This window comes from Bos grunniens, chromosome 18 (assembly GCF_055505025.1).
Source record: "Bos grunniens cultivar Pamir isolate PY7600 chromosome 18, Bosgru_T2T1.0, whole genome shotgun sequence".
NCBI lineage: Eukaryota > Metazoa > Chordata > Mammalia > Artiodactyla > Bovidae > Bos > Bos grunniens.
Window position 1 is genome coordinate 55524185 of NC_141182.1, and position 24538 is coordinate 55548722.

Sequence of the window (24538 nt, forward strand, 5' to 3'; positions counted from 1 at the left end):
GTCAGACCAGGAGCTCTGAGCTTCAGCTCCCTCCACCAACCAGCTCTGGCCGTCATCTGTTGCATCTCTGTATCTCTTTGTGCCTCCCACCATCTCTGAGCCTCCGTGTTTCTCTCTCCCCCTTGGCTTCTCCCTGTCTCTGTCTCTCTCCCTCGGTCTCTCCGTGTCTCTTGTTGTCTCTGACCCTGTCTCCGTGGCCTCTGTCTCTCTCCTTTTGGCCCTGGTGGCATCTCATCCTGTTTCTATGCGTGCCCCTTGCAAATGTCAGCCCACAAGGGCAGTTTCTGTCTGTCTGGTTCCCAGCGGCGTCCCAACCCTTCCAACAGCGCCTGGCAAACAGGAGGCGCTCAATAAATATTTCTTGAATGAATAAAGGCATGAAGGAATGAATGAACTCTCTGAGATGGGGCTAGCTCCTTGATCAGATGAGCAAACTGAGGTTGTGTAGGGTCACAAGCGTGCCCCAAGCCACCAGCACAGAGGGTTCCGGTGTGGCATTGTCTGTGACCCCCTGGACTCTGTCCCCAGCCACTGGAGCGGTGCCCAGGAGGTGCCTGTCACCTCTCCTCTCCACCCTCAGAGAAGGGTGGCTCCCTCCTGGCCTCTCCCCGCTGTTGGAGGCGTGGGTAGCAGCTGGGAGAACCGGCTGGATGCGGCCCCTCCCCTTGGGCGTGGAGGTAGGCACCTGGCGGGTCCCCGGGTGGCAGACGCCACCGCTGCACACACCTGGTCCCCGAGCCGTCTGCTCCCAGCGCGTCCTCCTCTCCCCAGCCTCGCCCGCCTGCCATGGGTGAGCCTGCCGAGCCCAGGAATCAGGCCAAATGGGACCCCTATGAGAAAAAGATCTCGGCGATCAGGTGAGGCCCAGACCCGCGGGCAGCACACAGGGAGCCCCCTGGAGGAGGTGGCCTGCGGGGAAGCACCAGGGGCCTCTGCAGAGGAGGCCCGGGCCTCCCGGAGCCTCTGAACCAGCCGGGCTGGGGCTGGCGCGGCCGCCCTGGGGTGCAGGTCCCTCCTGCGAGGGGATTCACGGACCCAGGCAGTGCTGAGCCACCTGTTGAGATGCTTGGGGTGTCCTGTCCCTCTCGGGGCCTCAGGTTCCCTGTGTGTCAAATGTAGGACCGGAGGAGAGCAGGGGCTTGGTGCGCCGTTGTTGCCAGGGAAACAGGAAGGCCTGTTGTCCCCGCTTTCCTCACAGACAACCCCCCAGAAGCCCTTCACGTGGGTGTGCTTTCCCTCCAGGGGTTTCTGCTCTGTTTAGGGGAGGATGGGAGAGCAGAGGTGAGCGGGCTTGGATACAGATACAGCTGAGTGCCCGAGTCCGAGGCTGTGTCCTGAGGGACTTGGGGCCCCAGAGGAGGGGCCTCTGACTCCTCCTGGGGGTGCTTAGGTCAGAGCTCTCAGCACTTTGGAAGCCTGACTCCTGTGTTCCCAGGCATGACTCAGACACTTTTCATAGTCCCCCACTTTCCAGATGGGGAGACTGAGGCTGAGAGGGAAAGTAATGGGACCATGATTATTACGCAGCCAGAAGCTAACTGAATCCTGTCCATCTAACCCTGTCCTCAAGGGCCTCGGTGATACCCCCACAGCTCCATTTCTCAGAGGAGAAAGCGGAGGCTCAAAGAGGGCAGGCAGCGAGCTGTTTAGATGATCCCAACCCTCGATTTCTTGCACTCTGCCAGGCAAGTCTCTCCTGGCCTCCGGAGCCCCTCCAGCCACCCCTGGCTGTACTGTTTCAGGTTCTTCTCCTCCCCTCCCTCACCCTTGTGCCCCCATTTCCCCCAAACTCCAGAGACTGGAGTAGTTGAGTTCCGATAGCTGTGTGACATAGACAAGCCTAGCAACATCTCTGGGCCTCTCGGACTGAGAGTGGCCACCGGGCGGTTTCCAGCTCTGTTTGAGGAAACCTCCAGCATTCATTTCTCCGGGTCCCCTGGGTTCTGCAGTTTCTCCCTCTCGAGATAAATAGGTTCCCCTTCTGGGTTCTCATACCTGGAAGACTTTCCTCCCACCAGGCCCTGGCAGCCCCCCTCCACTTTGCTCCCACACAGCCAGTTGATCATACAATCCCCAGCCCTTTCTCAGTGAGTGAACTTGACCCAGTCATTTGTCCTCTCCCAGCCTCAATTTCCTCATCTGTGAAATGGGGATATATAACCCTCACCTATGACACACTTACAGACCTGAATTCTGCAACTCCTTGGGAAATGGCCTTAGGATTGAAAATCTTCTTTTCCACGAGCTTCTGGAATCCCCTGGACCATAAGAATGCTTCTCACGAGGGCCCTCACCATCCTTTTTGGACCTCCCGCTGCAGACCCCTCAGACATATGACATCCCCCGCGTTGGGTGGGAACTCAGTGGCTCCCCAACAGCTGCCCCTGTCCCAGGCTGTCAGCTCAGGGCTGGCCCCCATCAGTCCCCGGGCCAGACACCACGCCCCGCCATCATCCTTCTCCTTTCCTTCCTCTCCCTCCCATGGCCCTTCACTCCCCAGCCCTGCTCTCCTGTTCCCCGACTCTCTCCATTTGCATGGCCCCAGCTCTGACCTCATCTGCCCCTCAAGCCTCACCCTGGCCTCCCTGCCTCTAGTCTTTCCCAGAGTGGCCCCTCCACTCCTCCCAGTCCCAAGGCCCTCCAGAGCCCTGCACCCTGGCCTCTCCAGGTCAGTCCCCACCCTCACTTGTACTCCGGCTACCCCAGCATTTCAAATTCCCTGCTTACACCTCACTCTTCCCTGCCCCAGTGCCTTTGCATATATGGTTTCCTCTGCAGAGATTCTCAGAGGTCTCTACACCTACCCGCTGACCATTGCCCCGGCTCAAGCGCCTTTCTTGAATCCCTAGCACCCACAGCAATAGTTTCCTAAAGCTTTATAAGACACAGATTCCTTTGTCCAGGAGAAATCTTATGTCCAAGCCGAAATACGCAATAGAGATCAAAATGGAGCTGCTCTGGCTTAAAATGGGGGAGTGAGGCTGGGGTCCCGCCGCTGCCCATGCTCCCTCTGTGAGAGTGCCTCTCTGCACACACCTCTCCCCCAGCTCCATCTTCCACCTTCCTGGCTACCTGGGCCTCACCTGACAGCTTCCACATCCTGTCTGACCCAGATCTCACACTTTCAGACCTTTGCTCCTGAAATGACCTTGCTTCTTCACCTGGCAAAATCCCCACCCGATTTAAGACTCTTGGCCCCTATAGGTAGGTTTCCTGATCATACTTCTGGCTTCAAACATGTGCCATGGTACTCAAAGGTGGACTGGTCCAGAGACAGGGATGGAGTTGTCTGTCCTCTGCCATCCTCTGCTGGGGGCGGGGTCGGGGCGGGGGCGCCCTGCGAAGGCTCTGAGAATGATGTCAAGGAATGAATGGAGGAGAGATGAGGCAAGCTTGGAGCTGGTGCTGGCAGGATGACTCAGGGTTGGAAGACAGGTGAGGAGGGGCGGGGCATGCAGGGGAGGAGACTGGAGAAAAAGGACAGTGGCTGTTGGAAGTGACGTGAATGACTTTCAACGTCAAGGGCTAGCAGTGACTCCCAAGAACTGACTACAGCTCACTTCCATTTTTAAGCTCCCCCCTAACCTAAGCCAGGAAAGCTATGCCATGCATCATTTTTTGATACAGGCATAACAATTGACTGGGACTTCCCTGGCGGTTCACTGGTTAAGGTTCCTCTCTTCTAAGTCAAAGGATGTGGGTCCGATCCTGGATTGGGGAACTAAGATTTCACCTGCTGCACAGTGCGACCAAAAACCCAAACAAACAAAAACACACAGTAGGTTGTTTTTTTTTTTTTAAGTCCAATTTTAAAAAAAATGACTGGTAAGGATTTAATTCAGGGTGGTTGAAGGGGGAGGCCAATGATACAAGGAGGAGCCCCGAGGCTTACTGTTTGGAATGTCCCAGTGGTTCAGATGATAAAGAATCCGCCTGCAATGCAGGAGACTCAGGTTCGATCCCTGGGTCAGGAAGATCCCCCAGAGGAGGAAATGGCAACCCATCCAGTATTCTTGCCTGGGGAATCCCATGGACAGAGGAGCCTGGCGGCTATAGTCCGTGGGGTCGAAAAGAGTCGGACACGAATGAGTAACACATATACATACACATACACACACATTACAAATTATAGTTTACCAGCGGACTAGAAAGGGCAAAACTAAATTTTAAGAGGATGAAGTTAGAAGGAAGAGGTAAAAGCAAAACCCAGGCAATTATGCTAAGTTTCAGGAGGCAGAGATGATGCAGAGACAAGACCAGAGGATGGTAATCCCTAGAGAATCTTTTTAATATCACTTTGCTGAGTATCTTCCACCCATTATCTCGTTCAATCCACAACAACCGGTTGAGATTAAGCCATGTGAATGATTAACTATGAGCATTCTATTTATGATGAAGGCCACTGAGGCTCAGAGAGGTTGAGTGACTTGTCCAGGGTCACAGAGCTGTCAAGCAAGGTGTAGTCAGGACATGTACAGCCTGACTCTATCACGCCCTGGAAGGGGTGGGCAGTTACAAAAGGAATTTGGGAATAAGCAAGATGAGGAAGCAGGTGGATCTGCGAGACAGCCCTGCCCAGACGGGAGGCTTAGTAGATACAGTGCTGCGTTTCCTGGAAAATGCTGTGCGCTGGGCTGCACCTTGACCAGCCCTTTCCCAAGGTCAAGGCCGGAAGCCTCGTGGGCATATGGACCTGTGCTTGCTGCACCCCTCCCCTCCCCTCCTCCCTCTGATCTTGGAGAACCCCAAGCAAGGTCCTTTCAGATCTCACCCTCTGAGGTCACCAACCCAGCTTTTACAGCCCTGGCTCCTCCTTCCTTGGGGAGGGCCAAGCTACTAGGATGATTTTAGGACTTCGACTTTGGCTCTGCCAGTCACTGAGCTGCTTTTCCCAAGGGGAAGGGGGCCGCTTTTCCCAAGGGGAAGGGGGCCGCTTTTCCCAAGGGGAAGGGGGCCGTTAAAACTAAAGGCAATAAACAGGGAAACTTCCCTGGTGGTCCAGTGGTTGAGACTCTGTGCTTCCACTGCAGGGGGCAAGGGTTTGATCTCTGGTCTCTGGAACTAAGATCCCGCATGCTGTGCAGGACAGCCCCCTCCAAAATATTTTAAAGGCAGTAAACACGTAATCAAACCTTGAACTTGTTGCCTGGGTGGAATTTGAGCAGGCAGAGAGGAGGTGGGGTTCTGGACCTCCATGAATAAATCAGATGCCCTGTGAAGAACTGGAGAAAGATGCTCACAGCCCCTAGCTCCTACCTTCCCTTCTCCCCACCACCCACCGCAAAGGACGCAGGCTGGGAGAGGGGAGGGAAGGAAGTGTTTCGGTCTCCACTTGCTCTCTAGAGGCCAGGGAAGGGGTGGTGGGAGGCAGGCCTGCATACCACCTGTGGCTGAGGTCCTTCGCAGGGATCAGGAAGTGGGAGCAACCAGGTCCCACTTGGAAAGAATGAGAGAAGCCCAGTTTGCTGAAGGTAGGCTCTAGGGGAGGCAGAGTGGGCCCTGGTGGACCATCAGTGTTATCAAACGCCAAGACAAGAAGGGATACCCTGAGGACTTCCCTGGTGATCCAGTGACTAAGACTCCAGACCCCCAGTGCAGGGGCCCTGGGTTTGATCCCTGGTCAGGGAACTCGATCCCACATGCCACAACTGAGTTTGCGTGCTGCAGCTAAAGCTTCTGCGTGCCACAGCTAAGGCCCAGCGCAGCCAAGAAAAAACAGGCCCTTGTCTTGCTGGGAGGTCTGAATCAGAGGGTCTAGCAGAGGTGTGGCCAGCTACTTGTGGGGGTACCTGGACCAGTGCCCCTGAGGACTCTGCCCTCGCAGACAGGAATGCCTGTATCAGGAGTCACGCAGCCCGCAGGAAGGCAGTCCTGAGTTCCAATCTGGCCCGGGTCACCCACCAGATGGAACACACTGGGCACACAGGATCCTCCTGGGGGCTCCGCATCCGCGAAATGGGTGATGCCCCGGGACTGGCTAGACTCGCCGTTCTCTGCTGAGTCAGGGATCACAGGGTTTTCCTTCCTCTTTCTTGGATTCCCGTGACCACTTCTGAGCCAGGAGACCAGGTGCCAAAAAGGGAGGGGACGGGGTGAAAGATGGTAATAATTATGACCTTCCTAAACACTGGCCACGCGCCAGGCTTGTGCTCGGAGCTTTGTGTGGGTGAACCTTTCCCATTTTCACAACAGCCTTCTGAGGGTGGTGGTGTCAGGGTTCCCATTTTACAGATGGGAAAACTGAGGTCCCAGAGAGGACTCATACATCTGGGATTTGTTCTAGAGGTATTGCTCTTTATCTCCATGCTAGAAAAAGAGATCAGAGGGGGGCTTTGAACTAGAGGGAGGGGCTACCCCTCTGTGGCCAGCACCTTGGGAGGGGAGCTGGTCTACCTCCAATAGGCTCAATGAGTCTGTGGTCTGACCACCCTCCAGACCAACACTGCCCATAGATACATAACCCAAGCTCCCCTGGTAAACATGTTCTTAGTCCCACAAAAAAAAAAAAAAGTAAAAGAAACAGGTGAAATTAATTTTAAGCATGTTGCTGTGTCGCTTCAGTCGTGTCCAGCTCTTTGTGACCCCATGGACTGTAGCCTTCCAGGCCCCTCTATCCGTGGAATTCTCCAGGCAAGAACACTGGAGTGGGTTGCCATGCTTTCCTCCAGGGGATCTTCCCGACCTAGGGATCAAACCCGCATCTTTTATGTCTCCTGCCTTGGCAGGAGGGTTCTTTACCACCAGCACCACCTGGGAAACCCAATTTTAAGTATGTATTTTATTTAACCCAATATACCTGAAATATTATTAGCCTTTAGGCTAAAGGCACAGCAGAGTTCCAGTGGTGTGGTGGAGCATGAAGTGTGTAGGGAACAAACTGAACTTGATGCTGGGAGCAGAATAACCCTGGCTGTGCTGGTGTGGGGACCCAGTGGAAGGGGGGGCAGCGCAGGTCAACGAGCCCACAAAGAATCTGCTGGGCTTCGAAGGACAGAACCAGGGATGCTGTACAAAGAACACTGAGATTTTGAAGAGAGCAATCCACAGATAGAGCTAGATTGTCCTCTCTCACCATCATCAAAGCAATAATCAAAAAGTCGTTGAAAAGTATGCACAGATTTTAAATGTGCAAGGAGAGCCAAGGGAAGAAAAAAAAGGAATGAGGAGGAAGAATTGACCTTATCAGATTTCAAAATCTATAGTTACTACAATGCAAAGCGTATGATGCCCTAGCCATTCCGTTGCTACTAAATAAGTAGCCCAAGAGAAATGAGAATGCGGGTTCCACACACAGGCGAAGGATGGTTCCAGTGGGTCTATGGGCCCTAGCCGAAGCTGGAAACAGCCATGAAGAGGAGAAGGAGGCAACACGCCGTAATCTATTCATACCGTCAAATTCTACTCAGCCATAAAAAGGAACAAACTCTATACGTAATGTACATTTATGTTTATACAAGGATGCATATCAAAGAGTATTATGTTAAGCAAAGTCAGGTGCCAGTGAGTTGGCTCTTCACATCAGGTGCCCAAAGTATTACAGTCTCAGCTTCAGCATGAGTCCTTCCAATCATTGGAAAAGACCCTGATGCTGGGAAAGACTGAAGGCAAAAGGAGAGGCAGGCAGCAGAGCAAGAGATGATTAGATAGCCTCACCGACTCGATGGACCTGGATTTGAGCGAACTCCGGGAGGCAGGGAAGGGCAGGGCAACCTGGCTGCTGCAGTCCACGGGGTCGCAAAGAGTCGGACATGACTGAGCAGCTGAGCAACAGCAGCAAAAGTCAGATGCCAGAGTACTTTCTATATGTTGTTAGCTCTAGAAGGTCCAAGACAAGCCAAGTCAATTTATGATGGAAAAACTCAGAACACTGTAGCCTTGGGAGGGGGCTAATTGGGAAGAGGAAGTTTTCTGGGGTGATGAACTATTTTGTATCATGATAACCGGACTTTCCTGGTGGTCTAGTGGTTAAGACTGTGCTTCCAATGCAGGGGCTGTGGGTTCAGCCTCTGGTCAGGGAACTAAGATTCCACATGCTATACTGCACAGCATGGCCAAAGAAAATTTTTAAGTGTATTGTGATGGAGATTTAGATTACTTGGAGGTATTATGCATTTGTCAAACCTCACTTGAAATGAAGAGGTTTCGAGAAACAAAGTCATTTGTTTCTAAGTAGGGGAATTGCCAGTGATATTTATTTTCTTCTCTATTATTTTTTGTATCTTCCAAATGTCCTATACGTTATTTTTCGTGAGCAGAAAAATAATGATTCCAAAACTTTCGGCGATAATAATTTCCACATATCATTAAAATAATTGAAAACATGAAAAACCAAATTAGGAGTTTTCCTCAACAGGAAAATAATGTCTAAAAGGTGGAAATGGGATGTCTGTCTTGCAGCTATGAAAAATGTTTTTTATTGGATGAAAGATTCTTTAAATTCTATAATTTTCAAAACTTTCACACACAACTTCATAAAATCCCATAATAACTCTTTTATCATTTTTTTAAATTTATTTTATTTTTATTGAAATTCAGTTGCTTTACAGTGTTATATTAGTTTCTACTGTACAGCAAAGTAAATCAGCTATATGTATACATATAGCCACTCTTTTTTGGATTTCCTTCCCATTTAGGTCAGCACAGAGCCCTGAGTGGAGTTCCCTGGGCTACACAGCAGGTCCTCATTAGTTATCTGTTTTATACATAGCAGTGCATATATGTCAATCTCAACCAATAACCCTTAAAAAAATTCCCTCCCCCTGTGTTGCCCCTCCCTTCTTCCCTCTCCCCACTGCTAACCACTGGTTTGTTATCTGTGTCCATGAGTCTGCTGTTTTCTGTTTTATTCACTAGTTTGTTGTATTTTTGAGATTCCATATATAAGTGATATCTACAGTATTTGTCTTTCTGTGTCAGACTTATTCCACTCAACATAATGCCCTCCAGGTCCATTCATGTTGTCATTTTGGCAAAAGTTTCCTTTTTTATGGCCGAGTAGTATTCCGCATATATATATTCCATATATAAATACCATATATATATTTCATATATATTCCATATATATATTCTCTATATATTCCATGTGTATATTTAAAATATATCCCATATATATTTCATATATCATATATATTTCATATATATTTCACATGTATATTCCATATATATATCATATCTTCTCTATCCATTCATCTGTTGATGGATACTTTGGTGGCTTCTCTACCTCGGCAATTGTAAATAATGGTCTGGCAACTATTTTTAAAAAGGAGATGGCTACAGATTTGAAAAGATTGCCATAATAAAAAATCAGCAAGATGCAGAGGAAGGTGTAAAGTCTGATATCAATATTGTTTAGAAGGAGGATGAAGGGCAGCAGAGGAGAAATCTCAGTGCCCATGCAGTGACCAGGACGGCACGTACTTCTGTAAGGATGGTTAGGTTTCGCATCAAGCTGGTAATACAGGGGGCCCCTGAAGCTGGCATGGCAGCGTTGGGGGAGGCCATTACCTTATTAACAGACTGAGAGGATAATAAATACATATAACTTATTAATAAACCCAGATGATCAATAGATACAGAGATACGAGCCAAAAATTTATTTTCCTAATTAGATTTTCTTAAAAAAAAAAAAGGAAAAAGACCCCTGTGCTATATCCAGGCGGTCTAGGGGACTTAAACTCCCCTCCCCCGCCCCTGGCCTCTCCCTCGTCCCCACCCACCCATTGAAGTTCATTTCAAGCTCATATTTCACCCCAGGCACGCTGTCCTGGTCACGTGATGCCAGGTCTGGGCTCTGCCATCCTCCACCCCTGACTCCCAAGTCTCTGGAGACATCTCGCTGATCCCACCAGCCCTGGGGCAGAGGGCGAGCACCTGGCAGCCACAGCTGCCACGCTCACAATTCAGAATTCAAGATGTGCAAAGACATAAAATGGAAAAATCTAGTTCTCACAGCCCCCCCAGACCCATCCCCCGAGTAAGCACTTTTACTGCTCTACTGCCAGAAGATTTCTAAGTGCGTATCTTGTCTTCACTTACTTACTTGTTACTGTTTATTTTAAATTTTTTATTTATTTATTTTTGGCTGCTGGATCCTAGTTCCCCAAAGATGGATGGAACCCATGACCCCTGCAATGGAACAGCAGAATCTTGACCACTGGACCACCCAGAAAGTCCCACTTACTTAGTTTTTAAACATAATTAAGACACTTTTCGGAGAAGACAGTGGCAACCCACTCCAGCACTCTTGCCTGGAAAATCCCATGGGCGGAGGAGCCTGGTGGGCTGCAGTCCAGGGGGTCTTGGAGAGTCAGACACGACTGAGTGACTTCACTTTCACTTTTCATTTTCATGCATTGGAGAAGGAAATGGCAACCCACTCCAGTGTTCTTGCCTGGAGAATCCCAGGGACAGGGGAGCCTGGTGGGCTGCCGTCTATGGGGTTGCACAGAGTCGGACACGACTGAAGTGACTTAGCAGCAGCAGCAGCAGCAAGACACTTTTATTTCTGGCTCTGCCCTTCAGTCTTTTCACTCTCTGCAATATCTCAGACATCTTCCCAAATAAATGCCATCTCCTGACTCCTCCGACCTTTTATTATGATAATTTCAAGATATATAAAAACTTTGAAGGATGCATCCATGGCACACCTGCTCTATATCCACTACCCCTAGTTTTACTATACTTGTTTAATCATATATCTGTGCATCCTTCTATCCATCCAGCAATTATTGGTGATGCATTTCCGAGGAGTAAACTGCAGATGTAGGAACACTTCACCTTAAGCATTCCAGGCTGCATATTATGAAATAGATTTCAATACTTGTTTTTGGGCTTTTTGAAAATAGATGATGTTTATATACAGTACACTGCACAAATCTATTAAGTGTGCCATTTTGAGAAATACATGTGTAGTCCAAATCCCTATCAAAACATAAACGCCTCCTTTCCAGTGGCTGGATTCCAACGTATGCCGGCCAGTGATTTATTCACCCAGTTCTGATTTATTTAACCAGTTCTCTTGTTCAAAGAACAGCATGTTTATACCTCTTATAAACAATGTTGCAATTAGTACTTTGGTACCTACAACACCACCTCACTTCAAGGGCACCCATCTCATAAATTTCTGGAAGTCACATTCATTTGTGCCTCCAACAAATATAATGGAGTGCCGCTTGCCTGATGCTGGTTCTTGGAGGTGGGACATGGGAGACGCAGGCTTTCTGTTCCCGTGTAGCTCTACTACTAGACAAAGAAAATAGTAACTAAGTATTAAAAGGGCTGTGAAAGAAGCAAACAGGATGCCGCCGGGGTGAAAAAGCACATCGACCAGGTCGGCTTGAGCGGGAGGTGGCTTGTGTAAGACAAATGTTGCCAAATGATCTCCCAAAGAGGTTACTCTGATCCCATCTCCCCGGCTGCCTGCCGCAGCCCACAGCAGCAGAGGGGAAGAGCCCGCTTCTCTGAGCTCTGGCCAAGGCGTGAGTCATCCCACGGAGGTGGAGGTGGCCGGAGGAGACGCGGGCGCGTGCCCCAGATGGGCTCCAAGCGGAGGAATTTCGGGAGGGGAAAGGGAGAGAACAGTCCAGGCAAAGGAGGGCGGCTGCCACTGCACAGGGTGTCCTGGGACTGAGGCGCACTGAACCCAGCTCAGGCTGGAGGAGCCTTGGCACCGCTCTCCCCAGACAGGCAGGCGAGTTGACCGCAGCAGGCACCCGCTGTGAGTCAGCAGCACCGCGCTGCGGAAAGGCGGAAATACTCCCCTTGCAGCCGCATCGCGTGCTTGGAAGCCCGGGAGTCGGGGGCAGAGCGGGTGGGAGAGTTCCCCTCCCACCAGCCTCCAGAGTCCCAGTAGCCTGCCCTCGCCCGCTTCCTTTGCACCCAGGATTCCCTCTGGTACCCACACTAGGCTCTCCCCTCGCCTCCTGCAGGTCTGCTCAAAAGTCGCCTCCTCCGAGAGAGACCTCCCCTGACTCCATCGATCTCAAATTACAAACCCTTCCAATCCCAGACGCTTCCTTTCCCCCACCGGCTTCATTTTAACCCCATCACCATCCCATACACTACATTTAAAACATATTGGGTTAATTTTATTGTTCATTCAAACGTAAACTGCGATAGAGTTTTTTTTTTTTTTTTTTTTATCAGTTGCACTCACTTTTGTATCCCCCTAGCACATACCAGGGATTCAATAAAATACCTGTGGGCTGAATGAATGAATTTGCCTCATTGCAGGCAAAAGGCCTAAAGCTCCCTACATGGGAAGTGCTCTTTGGACATCAGACTGGGAGGTGGGTCCCTGGGAAAGAGGCCCCTGGTCTCTGCCCCCATCCCTGCTCATTCTTCAAGTGAGACCAGAGAGGGTTTGAGAGTGACTTCAGGTCACACAGCAGATCCAAGGGAGGCCTATAAGGTAGGCCGGAGTTGCATTGCTGCACAGCCCTGTGTCGCCAAGAGGGACGCTGGCCAAGAGGGTGTCTTGTGATAATAATGGCCAGTGGGGGTTAAGTATTTATATAAAGAGGGTTTTTTTTTTTTTTAAGTCAATCAGTAAAATTGATTTTTGTACTGGGGGGAGTGTATAGCTCTATGAATTTTAACACATATATAGATTTGTGTAACCATTACCACAATAAGGACACAAACCCACACCATCACCCCTTTGTAGGGACCCCTCCCTCCCCCATCCCTAGCTGCCCTCTTCCCTTCCACTGCCAACTTCCCACGCCCACAGCTACTAATCTATTCCCTGTCCAAATACCTGTTAACAAATATTTATTTATTTGGATTCACTGGATCTTAGTTGCGGCATGCGGAATCTTTGATTGTCATTGCAGCTTGCAGATTTTCTTTCCTTTTTTTTTTTTTTAGTTGCGGTATATGGCATCTTTAGTTGCAGCATGTGGGATCTAGTTCCGACCAGGGATCAAACCCAGGCCCCCTGCTTTGGGAGTGTGGAGTCTTAGTCACTGGACTGCAGGGGAAGTCCCCATAGACTTTTGTCCAAAATGACACATTCGTTTCTGTTGCCACAAACTGAGTGGCTTAAAGCAATATGAATTTGTGCTCATACATTTCTGAAGGTCAGAAGTCTGCAATCAGTGTCACTGGGCTAAAATCACAGTGTCAGCAGGGGGCGTTCCTCCCTTTTCCTCCTGTGCCTTTTCCAGTTCCCAGAGGCCACCTGCATCTCTTGCTTTGTGGCCCTTTCCTCCATCTTCAAAGCCAGGTGCATAGCCTCCTCCAATCTCTTCCCTCTCGACCTCTGCTTCTGTTACTACATCTTCTGTCTCTGATTCTAACCCTCCTGCCTCCCTCTTAGAAGGACCCTTGTAATTCGGGGCATGCTAAATTCTCTCCGCATTTCAAAGTCCTTAACACTGGGCTTCCCTGGTGGTCCAGTGGTTAAGACTCCACAATGTCAATGCAGGTTGCGGGTTGTCAATGCAGGGGATGCGGGTTCGATCCTTGGTGGGGGAACTAAGACCTCATGTGCCACGTGGCCCGGTCAAAAGATTTAAACACACACACACTTTAAACATTCTTAACATAATCCCAGCTGCAAAATTCCTTTTGTGGAGCAATGGAACACACTTGCAAGTTCCAGAGACTGGAACATGGACCTCTTTGGGGGCCATCATTCAGGCCACTACAGGCGTGTAAATGGAAATATACACATCGTGACCTCCTTAGACTGGCCTCCTTAACTTAGCCCAATGCCTGTGAGACCCATCTGTGTGGTGGTGGGTATCAAAGGTTCGTTTCTTGTCATTGCTGAGTAGTATCGCATGGTGTGCGTGTTCCACTGTTTATCCACTCACCCGCTGAAGGACATTTGGATTCTTCCCCGTTTGGGGAGATTATGAACAGGGCAGCTATAAACACTTTGAGTACTCATGTTGATGTGAACATGAGTTTCCATTTCTCTCGGGTGAATTCCCAGGAGAGGGAGAAACTCTGCTTTAAAATCTTTGCTTATATTAAGATATTTCATGGAAGTCTATTAATATACAATTATGGTTGTTGTTTAAGTTGCTAGGTCGTGTCCGACTCTTTGCGACCCCCACGGACTGTAGCCTGCCAGGTTCCTCTGTCCACGGAATTCTCCAGGCAAGAATACTGGAGTGGGTTGCTATGCCCTCCTCCAGGGGATCTTCCCAACCCAGGGATCGGACCCACGTCTCCTGCAGTTCCTGTGTTGGCAGGCAGATTCTTTACCACTGAGCCACCCGGGAAGCCCTAGTATACAATATAATACTCATAATGGTCACATACACCTATGAGTTAAATGGTCCTGTGACCAAGGGGAAGGAGGTAGACACTGAGACTTAGGTTATGTGCGTTGCCTGAGGTCAAATCTGTGTCTTCCTGACCCCCCTCCACCCTCGAGCCCCTACAGCCTGTGCCCAGGATGAGCTTACCTGAGAACAACTGAATGGCGACTGGGGAGGGGTTACCCCCATGGCAAGGGGCGGTTCAGGGTGCAGCCTGCAGGGCCACACTGCCTGGGTTCAGACCCCAGTTCTGCCCTCTGCGGCTGTGTGATAGCAGCCTAGTGATGCTGCCTCTCGGAGCCTCTACTTACTCATTTGAAAGTCAGGGGTAGCAATGTTGGGTGGCCTCCTAGGGTTGTTGAGGGGATAAGCAAATTAAGGCTTATAATGGAATGAGGAATGTCAGGCCAGGGAGCACTGTGAGTGCTATTTTTATTTTTTCAACGCACATATTTACTTATTTGGCTGCACCCAGGGCTTAGCTGCGGCATGTGGGATCCAGTTGCCTGACCAAGGGTCGAACCCGGGCCGCCTGCACTGGGAGCACAGTCTTAGCCACTGGACCACCAGGGAAGTCCCTTCAACAAAAATACTGATGGATGGCACCCAAGTTCTGATACACTTCCCCTCCACCAGGCTATGTAGGGCCTTGAGCTTGGGGCCAATCAGAGATGAACAGGAATGAGAAACTGGAGGCCAAGAGACTGGGGAGGAGGCTGGGTTGAGGATCCAGAGGGCAAGGAGGAGAGCTGAGCTGGACCAGGGTGGTGGGGAACAAGAGGAAGAGCCAGGGCCTGAGGGACGGGGAGGTCTGGGGGTGGCAGGAAGGAGGGTCACTGGGTTGGGCCATTTGTAGTCTTGTGTCCCAGGGTCTCCCTAGCAGGGCAGGCCAGGCCTTTTTTTTTTTTTTAAGTTTTTATTTATTTTATTTTTATTTATTTGACTGTGCTGGGTCTTTGTTGTGGCATGTGGGATCTAGTTCCCTGATCAGGGATCGAACCCAGGGCCCCCTGTGTTGGGAGTGTGGAGTCCTAGCCACCGGATCACCAGGGAAGTCCCAGGCCAGGCCCCTTTGAGGAGGCTAGTTACAACCTTGGCCCACTGCCCATCACGTGAGCTGTCTGCTGTTCCTCCTGCTGCAGGCCTCTGCCCCCAGCCCAGTTGTCATCTTCATTCCTCGGCTCCAGCCGAGCTATCGCTGCGTGCCACAGGGCCTGGAGCTGACCTGGAAACCAACTGGGCTCAGAACCCAGGGAGAAGCAAGGTCACCCCGGGGCCAGATTTAATTTACCAGGTGGGGAGAGAAGACGGGACGCACAGCACCCGTCTGGGGACACACAGTAAGATTCAGCCAAGCAGGACTCCAGATCCCCGCCCCTCCGCCCCCCCAACCCCAGCCAGGCCACCATGCTCAAATGCAGGGAGACAGCATTCCTGGTGGGAGGAATGGCAGACACAAAAGCCAGAGGCTGGCATAGTGCTCGGTGCGTTGGGTGGCTTTGGCGGGAGTGGGGGGATGTGAGGAAGGAGGATCCAGAACGGAACTGTCTGCGGGGCTCAAGGTCACATCTCAGCTCTGTTTGGTGCTTGCCAAATGGCCTTGGTCACATGGTTCCCTCTCCCTCAACCTCCATTTTCTCACCTGTAGCCTCGTGACATACGGGGAGGTCCCAGCTCGCCCCCATCATGCCTTGATTGCTAATTGAATATTGATGCTCAGTCGTTTATTGAGTAGCTGGTTGTTCTGGGCTCAAGGGGCGCAGTGGTGAGGTTTGGACACTGTTAACCTGGAATGAGGCTGGGCTTCGGGAGTTTCTGACATCTCCCTGGGGGATTCTAAAAATGCTGGGGCCTGAGAACCCTGGAGGAACACGAACGGATGTAACAAGTGCTCTTTAACTTTCCTTAACTTTTTGTCCAGATGACCCCCTTCATTCACTCACACGTTCATGCATTCATTTATTTATTCAAACTTTCAATTGTCCATTCATTCACACATTCATTCATTCATTCACATATTCATCACATATTCCTTCAAACATTCATTCATCCGCATTCATTCATTCATTCACACATTCATTCATTCATTCATTCAGTCAAATACTGGTTAGGCACCAACAATGTATTAGCACTATGGATTCCACCCTGGCTTCCTGGGGTGGGGCTTGGTCCCCCAGTTTGGAGATTGTGCTAAAGGGGATGGTGTGAGTGAAAGTCGCTCAGTTGTGTCCGACTCTTTGTGACCCCATGGCCTATACAGTCCATGGAATTCTCCAGGCCAGAATACTGGAGTGGGTAGCCTTTCCCTTCTCCAGGGATGTTCCCCACCCAGGGATCGAACCCAGGTCTCCCGCATTGCAGGCGGATTCTTTACCAGCTGAGCCTCATGGGAAGCCCAAGGGATGGTGGGACACCCTCATATTTATGCATGTATGCATTCAGTGACTATTTCAGAGACCTCTGAAGGGCACAGGATCTTTTCCTTGTTCTTGCAACTCCATTTTCCTCTTCCATAAGCTGGGGAGGACATTTCTTTCTTAAGGAGCTGTTGGTGAGATCAAAGTCTAAAATAGCACTGAACGCTAAAGGGAGTTTAGGTGTTTTGAGCATCAGTCAGGAGTCAAGGACTTAGCATATATTATCCCTTTTAATCTTTAGGTAGGATTAAAACCCTGAGGTTGAGATTACCGTTATCTTCACGTGTCAGACGAGGAAACTGAGGCTCAGAGAGGTGAGATCTGCTGCCTAGGGCCGAGAGAACACAGGGAACCCACCGTAGCCAAGACCCAGGCACTTAGCAGCTAATCTGCCTAGTGACTGATGACCTCACAGTCCCGCCCACTGGGTTAAATCTGCCTGACAACTAGTGACATCACTAATTCCGCTGCCTGTGCTCAGCCTCTGACATCCCTGAACAGTAAAGTTAATTACAACGTGCTGAGGGCCAGCAGAGGGCCTACTGTGTGCCAAAGGTTGTGCCAACTAACCTCTCCTCTGGGCTCACACAACGCCTAGTGTTGCCTCTATTACTGGGTATAATAACAATAATTTTAGTCCAGATTTATTGAACGTGGTCTACGAGTCAAATCCTATCTTGACTCGACTACAAGTCAAATGATACATTAAATCCTCCCACCAAAAATTAAGAAACATTTATATAATGCATACTCTTATGCCAGGCCCATTTCTAAGCACTTGTTACATGCTCACAACCATCCTATGAGGTAATGTTTACTTATTATCCCCATTTTATGCATGAAAGAACTGAAGCGGAGAGAGGTCAAGTGAGTTACCCACAGCCACACAGCTAGAGGGAGGAAGAATTCAAGCTCATGGATTCTGGCTCCAGGGTTTATGCTGTTAACCAAGATATTATGTGACTTCTTCTATCCCCATTTTACAGTTGAGGAAACCAAGGCACAGAGAGATTAAGCACTGGGCCTTACCTCGGCTAGGGAGTGCCAAAGCTCAACTCTGAACCCGAGACGCCCGGCTCCAGAACCACACTTTAAAAAAATATTTGTTTTTGAATATTTATTTATTTTGGCTGCAGCGGGTCTTAGCTGTGGTGTGCAGAATCTTCGATATTCATTGTGGAATCTATAGTTGCGACTTGAGAACTCTTTAGTTGAGTAAGGCATGTGGGATCTAGTTACCTAACCAGGGATTGAACCCAGGCCCCCAGCACTGGAAACTCAGAGTCTTAGCCACTGGACCACGAGGGAAGTCCCTCAGAACACTCTCATTCACACTTGTCCCACTTTGGGACATACTAAGAAGCAGAGCTTGCAAAGCCCCTGCCACCACCCCTCTAAGGTAACCAGCCCCTCCTTTCCAGTCCCCTCACCAGGAACCAAAGGGGCCTTGGCAAGCAGACCATAGCCCACCTGCCAACTTCCTCCATAGCCTCCTCTGAGCCCCGCCACCTTGGGACTCTGCCCTTTGGCAACCCTGGCTGGCTGGGCCAAGCCTTACCTGGGCTCCCCAGAACCCTCCTGGGATCTGGGGAAACAGTACTCTAGCTTTCGTCTTTCTCCTGCAAGCCTGAGCCTGATTGAAAGCCCTGGAGAAATTCCCCATCCCTCTGGTGGAGGCCTTCAGGAAGGACACTGGGAGATCCCTGGGCAAGTTTCAGCCTTCAGTGGGCCTCAGTTTTCTCATCTGTCAACTGGGCAGATGAGGAAGAAATAACAGAAAAGGCCTGTGCAAGTCAGCTGGGGTTTCAACCTCACTGGGTCCAACACTCACCTCACTTCCTTTTTATTAAAAGCAATTATTTTAGGGACTTGCCTGGCAGTCCAGCAGTTAAAATCCCATGCTTCCTCTGCAAAGAGGCACAGGTTCCACGCCTGGTCAGGGAACTAAGATCCCACATGCCTCGTGAAGAAAGTGAAAGTGTTAGTTGCTCAATGGAGTCTGACTCTTTGTGACCCCATGAACTGTAGTCCACCAGGCTCCTCTGTCCATTGAATTCTCCAGTCAAGAACAGGTTGCCATCCTCTTCTCCAGGGGTTCTTTCCAACCTAAGGATTAAATCAAGGTCTCCTGCGTTGCAAGCAAACTCTTTCCTGTCTGAGCTGTCAGGGAAGCCCATACCAAAAAGTAAAAATCAAAAATCTGAGTCTCCTCCCATACGCCATACTTGTGACGCCAAGCTCCCTTGGACATGTGATATCATGATCCGACTTCCATGTCCCTAACCTTCCTGTCTGTATGCCCAACCAGCGCTCCCAGAAGCAATTCCTGCACCCAACCAGCTCACCATCCCCGTAACAATACACAGACGTGCCGGCCAACCTTGTAAATATCCCACAGAAGTCCAGTGAAATGTATCTTCAGCTCAGTTTCACCTTAGCCAGGTCCCCCAAATACCTATCTCTCTCCCACGCCACAGACAGGAAACCCCAAGGGAGGCTGCCATAGCACAGAGTCAGAGAATTAAATGGATTGCTCTCAAAGCATCTCACTTCGGGAAGCAGTATGTCCCTGTATGGCTCTGTGAACACACTGCAGGGTTTTGGGGAAAGTGGCTTCTGAGGGGCTTGAAGTTGAAGACTGTTCCGGCTTCCCGGGTGACTGCACATACGGGTTTCGCAGGTCGGCTCTGCGTCTCAGTGGCCGTGCAGGAATGGGCAGGGCACCTGACTCCTCTGGCCTGTGTTTGTAAAATGGAGGTGGTGACTGAGCATCTTCTTTGAGGGTTGGGGGGAAGAGTATACATAAGGAAAGCGCTTAGTCCCATTTTGCAGGGGTGAAGTGCTGTGTGTCCCGCCAGCTGTGTGACTTTGGGCAAGTCACTTGACCTCTTTGGGCCTCGATGTCTTCATCCAGAGAATGGAGATACCAATCATTGTCATTTGGTACGAATATTATGAAGTGAAGTCAGAGTGTTAATCATTCAGTTGTGTCTGACTCTTTGGGACCCCATGGACTGTAGCCTGCAAAGTTCCTCTATTCATGGATTTCTCCAGGCAAGAATACTGGAGTGTGGTACCATTCCCTTCTTCAGGGGATTTTCCTGACTCAGTGATCAAACCCAGGTCTCCTGCATTGCAGGCAGATTCCTTACCCTCTGAGCCACCAGGGAAGCCCAGAATTGTTACCAGGTGTTAGTAAATCAGCCTTACTTTGCAGATGAGGAATCGAGGTGCAGAGAAAGTTCTACTAATGAACGGAGTGCTCCTCGCCCATGTCCTTAGTAGCCCTCTGTCCTCTGCCCTAAGATCCCTCCTCCACTTTCTGTCGCCATCAGTTCTGGAAGCGTCTGCTGTAAAGCTGGACCCCTGGGCAGGCTCCTGGGACCTCGAAGGACGCTCAAACGCAGGCCCCTTGGGTCTTCTCTGGCAGTCCAGTGGTTAAGACTCCGAGCTTCCACTGGGGGGCGTGGGTTCTATCGCTGGTCGAGGAACTGGGATCCTGCATGAGGCAGCATGGCAAAAAAAAAAAATTAAAATTAAAAAAAGCAGGCTCTCCCAAGGGTGACCTCTGTCCTTGCCTCGTCTCCGGTCCTCACGGTGTCTCCCCTACCTTCCTACAGCCAAAATTTGTCAGGCGAATACTTCAGGTACAAAGGCATCCTCTTCCCCGTGGGCATCTACTCACCTGAGAGCATCAGCATGGTAGAGAACGCCGAAGTACACGACGATGACATCTTCATCGTCACCTACCCCAAGTCAGGTACCTGCCGGGCCGGGCCGGGAGGGGGGCACTAGGGAGAGTGCTGGGTGAGTGTGGGGCCGAGGGTGAGAGGGTGACACCGAGGACAAAGCGGGAGAAGAACGCGGGAGGGGCGGTGGGGACGGGGACCCGTTTGTTCTGTTCAGAGCCAAGTCTTTGCAATGGCCGGTCCCTCCGCCAGGGGGCACCCCTCCCCGGATCCCTGAGTGCCTGGCTCCCTCCCGGCCCCTATGCTGGGTCTTTGAGACCTTCCTGGCTAAAACAGCTTCTCCATCCTTGAAGTCTCCTCATACTTGTCTTCCCTGCCAGCCACTGTACTATATTTTCCTTGGTTGATTTAGTGTCTGTCTTCCTCACTAGAACCTGGCTCCATGAGGGTAGATATTTTGCTTCCTCTTGATCGTGACTGTGTTCTTTGAGCCTAAAACAGTGAAACACATTCAACAAATATTCGTGAAAGGAAGGGAGGAAGAGAGGGCGGAAGGAAAGATCTTAATTTTCTTCATTTGGTTACTGAAATGCTACTTACTAACTGTCTGCCAGGTGCAGAGACACAGCTCTGAACAAAGATATTTTTTCAAAATATTTTTGAAGAATTTCAAAATGTTATACTCACCCTTTTCAACAGAGAGTTCTATGAGGATTTTTTGGGTAACACTTAAAAGAATAATTCACATACCATACGCTTTGTATACTTCCAAATCCACGCATTGGAAAGTGTACACAGTTCTTTGGCTGTAGGATATTCACAGAGTTGTGCAAACCACGACTGTAGTCAGTTTTAGAACATTTCCATTACTTACAGGGCTTCCCTGGTGGCTCAGATAAGAATCCGCCTGTGATGCAGGAGACCCCAGTTCAGTCACTGGGTCAGGAAGATCCCCTGAAGAAGAGAATGGCTGCCCACTCTAGTATTCTTGCCTGGAGAATTTCATGGGCAGAGGAGCCTGGCGGGCCACAGTCCATGGGGTTGCAAAGAGTCAGACATGCTTGAGGCATTCACACATTCACTTCACTTTCAACAAGAAACCCTGTTCCCATTAGCCATCACCTCCAACCCGCCCCCTCCACCCTCAAGGCTTAGGCACCGTTATTCTGCTTTCTTACTCTATGATTTTGCCCATTCTGGACATTTCGTGTAAGTAGACTAGTACAAGAGCTGGTCTTTTGTGTCTGGCTTTTTTTCACTTAGCCCACTTTTTAAAAATAATTTTATTTATTTATTATTTATTTTCGGCTATGCTGAGTCTTTGTGGGTGTGTGGGCTTTCTCCAGCTGTGGCAAGTGGGGGCTACCCTCCACTTGCAGTGCCCGGGCTTCTCATTACGGTGGCTGCTCTTGCTGTGGAGCAGGGGCTGTAGGTAGCACAGGCTGCCGTCGTTGCGGCACGTGGGCTCAGGAGTTGTGGCTTTGCAGGCTCTAGTGCCCAGGCTCAGTAGTTGCGGTGCATTTTGGGCTTAGTTGCTGAAGCACGAGGGATCTTCCTGGACTAGGCATCGAACCTATGTCTCCTGCATTGGCAGACTCTTGACCGCTGAGCCACCGGGGAAGTTCCAGCATGTTTCTGAGGTTGACACACATCATTGTCAGTGCTTCATTCCTTTTTATAGCAGAATAATGTTTCATGATATGAGTGTACTGCCTGCGTGCTCAGTGGCTTCAGTTGACTCTCAGTGACACTGTGGACTGTAGCCCGCCAGGTTTCCCTGTCCATGGGATTCTCTAGGCAAAGGTATTGGAATGGGTTGCCATTTCCTTCTCCAGTGATCCTCCCGACCCAGGGATTGAACCCGTGTCTTCTGCACTGCTGGTGGATTCTTTTCTGAAGGGGTATACTATTAGGTATACTTATTCATTTATCAGTTGATAAGCAGTCAGTTGGGTTGTTTTCACTCTCTGACTCTTAATAATGCTTGTAGGAACATAGATATACAAATCTGCCTATGGACATATTTTCATTTCTCTTGGAGTTCTGTGAATTTTGATAGACATACACAGGAAACACTACAGTTGAGATGTAGAATGGTTCAGGGAATTCCCTGGCGCCCTGAATGGCCAGGACTCGGTGCTTTCCCTGCCCTCAGAAATCCCTTCACACCTTCTGTGGTCAGCTCTCTCCTCACCCCACCCCCAGCAACCAGTCATCCATTTCCTGCCCCTGTAGTTATGCCTTTCCCAAAATGCCACACACAAGGAGTCATACTCCATGTAACTTTTGAGACTGACGTCTTTCACTCAGAGTAATGTATTTTTTTTCTTAATTTATTTTTGATTGAAGGATAATTACAATATTGTGTTGGCTTCTGCCATACGTCAACATAGATCAGCCATCAGTATATGTATGTCCCCTCCCTCTTGAGTCTCTCTCCCACCTCCCACCCCATCCCACCCCTCCAGGTTGTCACAGAGCCCCGGTTTGAGTTCCCTGAGTCAGACAGCAAACTCCCACTGGCTATCTGTTTTACGTACGTTTCCATGCTACTCTCTCCACTTGTCCCACCCTCTCCTTCCTACACCTGCCCCAGCAACGCATTTTAGATTCCTTCAAGTTGTTGTATTTGTTATTGCTGAGGAGTTCTCCAGAAAATGGATGGACCATGGTGGTTTTATACATTCATCTGCTGAAGGACACTTGGCTTGTTTCCAGGTTGGGTTGAGTATGGCAAATACAACTGCCATAATTCATCTCACACAGGTTTCTGCATGGAAATACTTCTCCACTTATCTTGGGTAAATACTTAGCACTGGAACTGTTGAGTTTATGGAACTAAATACGCTTAACTTGAGAAACTGCCAAACCGGCTCCAAAGTGGAAACCCTCTTGTACTTTTGGGTAAGCTGTTTACCCTCTTGTGTTCTCACCAGCAAGATTGGTGGACTCCAGATGCTCTGCTTCCTTGTCAACACTTGATATTGTCAAGTTTTTTTAAAAAAACATTCTTTTTCTTTTTTTTTCGGTCACACCACAGGGAATGTGGGATCCTAGTTCCCCAACCAGGGGCATATCCCCTGCTATGTGCAGTGGAAGCAGGAAGTCTTAACCTCTGGACCACCAGGAGAGTCCCTGCAAAATCATTCTAACAGACGTGCTCTAGTATTTCATTGTGGCTTGTATTTGCATGTGTCTACTGGCTGATGAAGCTGAGCATTTTTTCAGAGGCTTACAAACCATCATATATCTTTTTTTTTTTTTTTCAGCACTGGGCCTTCCTTGCTTTTTGTGCAGGCTTTCTCCAGTTGCAGCGAGTGAAGGCTACTCTTCATGTGGTGCTCGGGCTTCTCATTGCAGTGGCTTCTCTTGCTGCAGAGCACAGGCTCTAGGTGCCTGGGCTTCAGCAGTTGCAGCACTTAAGCTCAGTAGCTGTGGCGTGTGGGTTCTAGGGCGCTCAGGCTTCAATAGTTGCGGCATACAAACTGAGAAACTTTGGCTTGTGGGCCCTAGAGCACGCAGGCTTCAATTAGTTGTGCAACCAGGGCTGAGTAATAGCGGTGAGCGGGCTTAGTTGCTCTGAGGCATGTGGGATCTTCCCAGACCAGGGATGGAACTTGTGTCCCCTGCATTGGCAGGTGGATTCTTAACCACTGGACCACCCAGGAAGTCCGCTGTTATATACCTTTTTCAGCAATGTGTCTGCTCAGATTTTTTTTGTACTCTTTTTAATTGGTTGGTTGATTTTCTAATTATTGAGTTTTGAGAGCTCTTTATGTAATCTGAGTATGCATCCTTTATCAGGTATGCTTTTTACAGGCATTTTCTCCAAGTCTGTGGCTTGTCTTTTCATTTTCTTTTCAGCGTCTTCTCAGAGCAAAAGTTTGAATTTTGATGAGCTCCCATTGTCAATTTGTTCTTTAATGGATCAGACTTTGATGTCATAGCTAAGGAAACTTTTCCTAAACCAAGGTCATAAAGATGGCTTTTTTGTCTTCCAGAAATTTTACAGTTTTAGATTTTACACTAAAGTCTAAGATTCATTTTAAGATAATTTTTACACATAGTATGAGGTATAGACCAAGGTTCTTTGCATATGATGTCTAGTTATTCTAGATTTTTTTTAAGTTTAAAATATGTTAATTTCTCTTAGAAAGTCATG

At 49.5% G+C, this 24538-nt stretch overlaps 1 protein-coding gene across 5 annotated transcripts in view; it reads left to right on the forward strand.

Annotated features, from left to right (window-relative positions):
• SULT2B1 (sulfotransferase family 2B member 1) overlaps positions 1 to 24538 on the forward strand; it is an 84345-nt gene that overhangs the window by 48482 nt on the left and 11325 nt on the right. For 3 of the 5 annotated variants that reach the window (XM_086353423.1, XM_086353422.1, XM_086353425.1), the window contains exon 3: positions 20308 to 20447. In XM_086353423.1, the coding sequence (XP_086209549.1) occupies positions 20387 to 20447 (61 nt within the window). In that variant the 5' untranslated portion in view covers positions 20308 to 20386. Of the gene's footprint in view, positions 1 to 672; positions 858 to 20307; positions 20448 to 24538 lie in introns of those variants that run through there. The other 2 variants (XM_086353421.1, XM_086353426.1) reach the window with 2 other exon arrangements.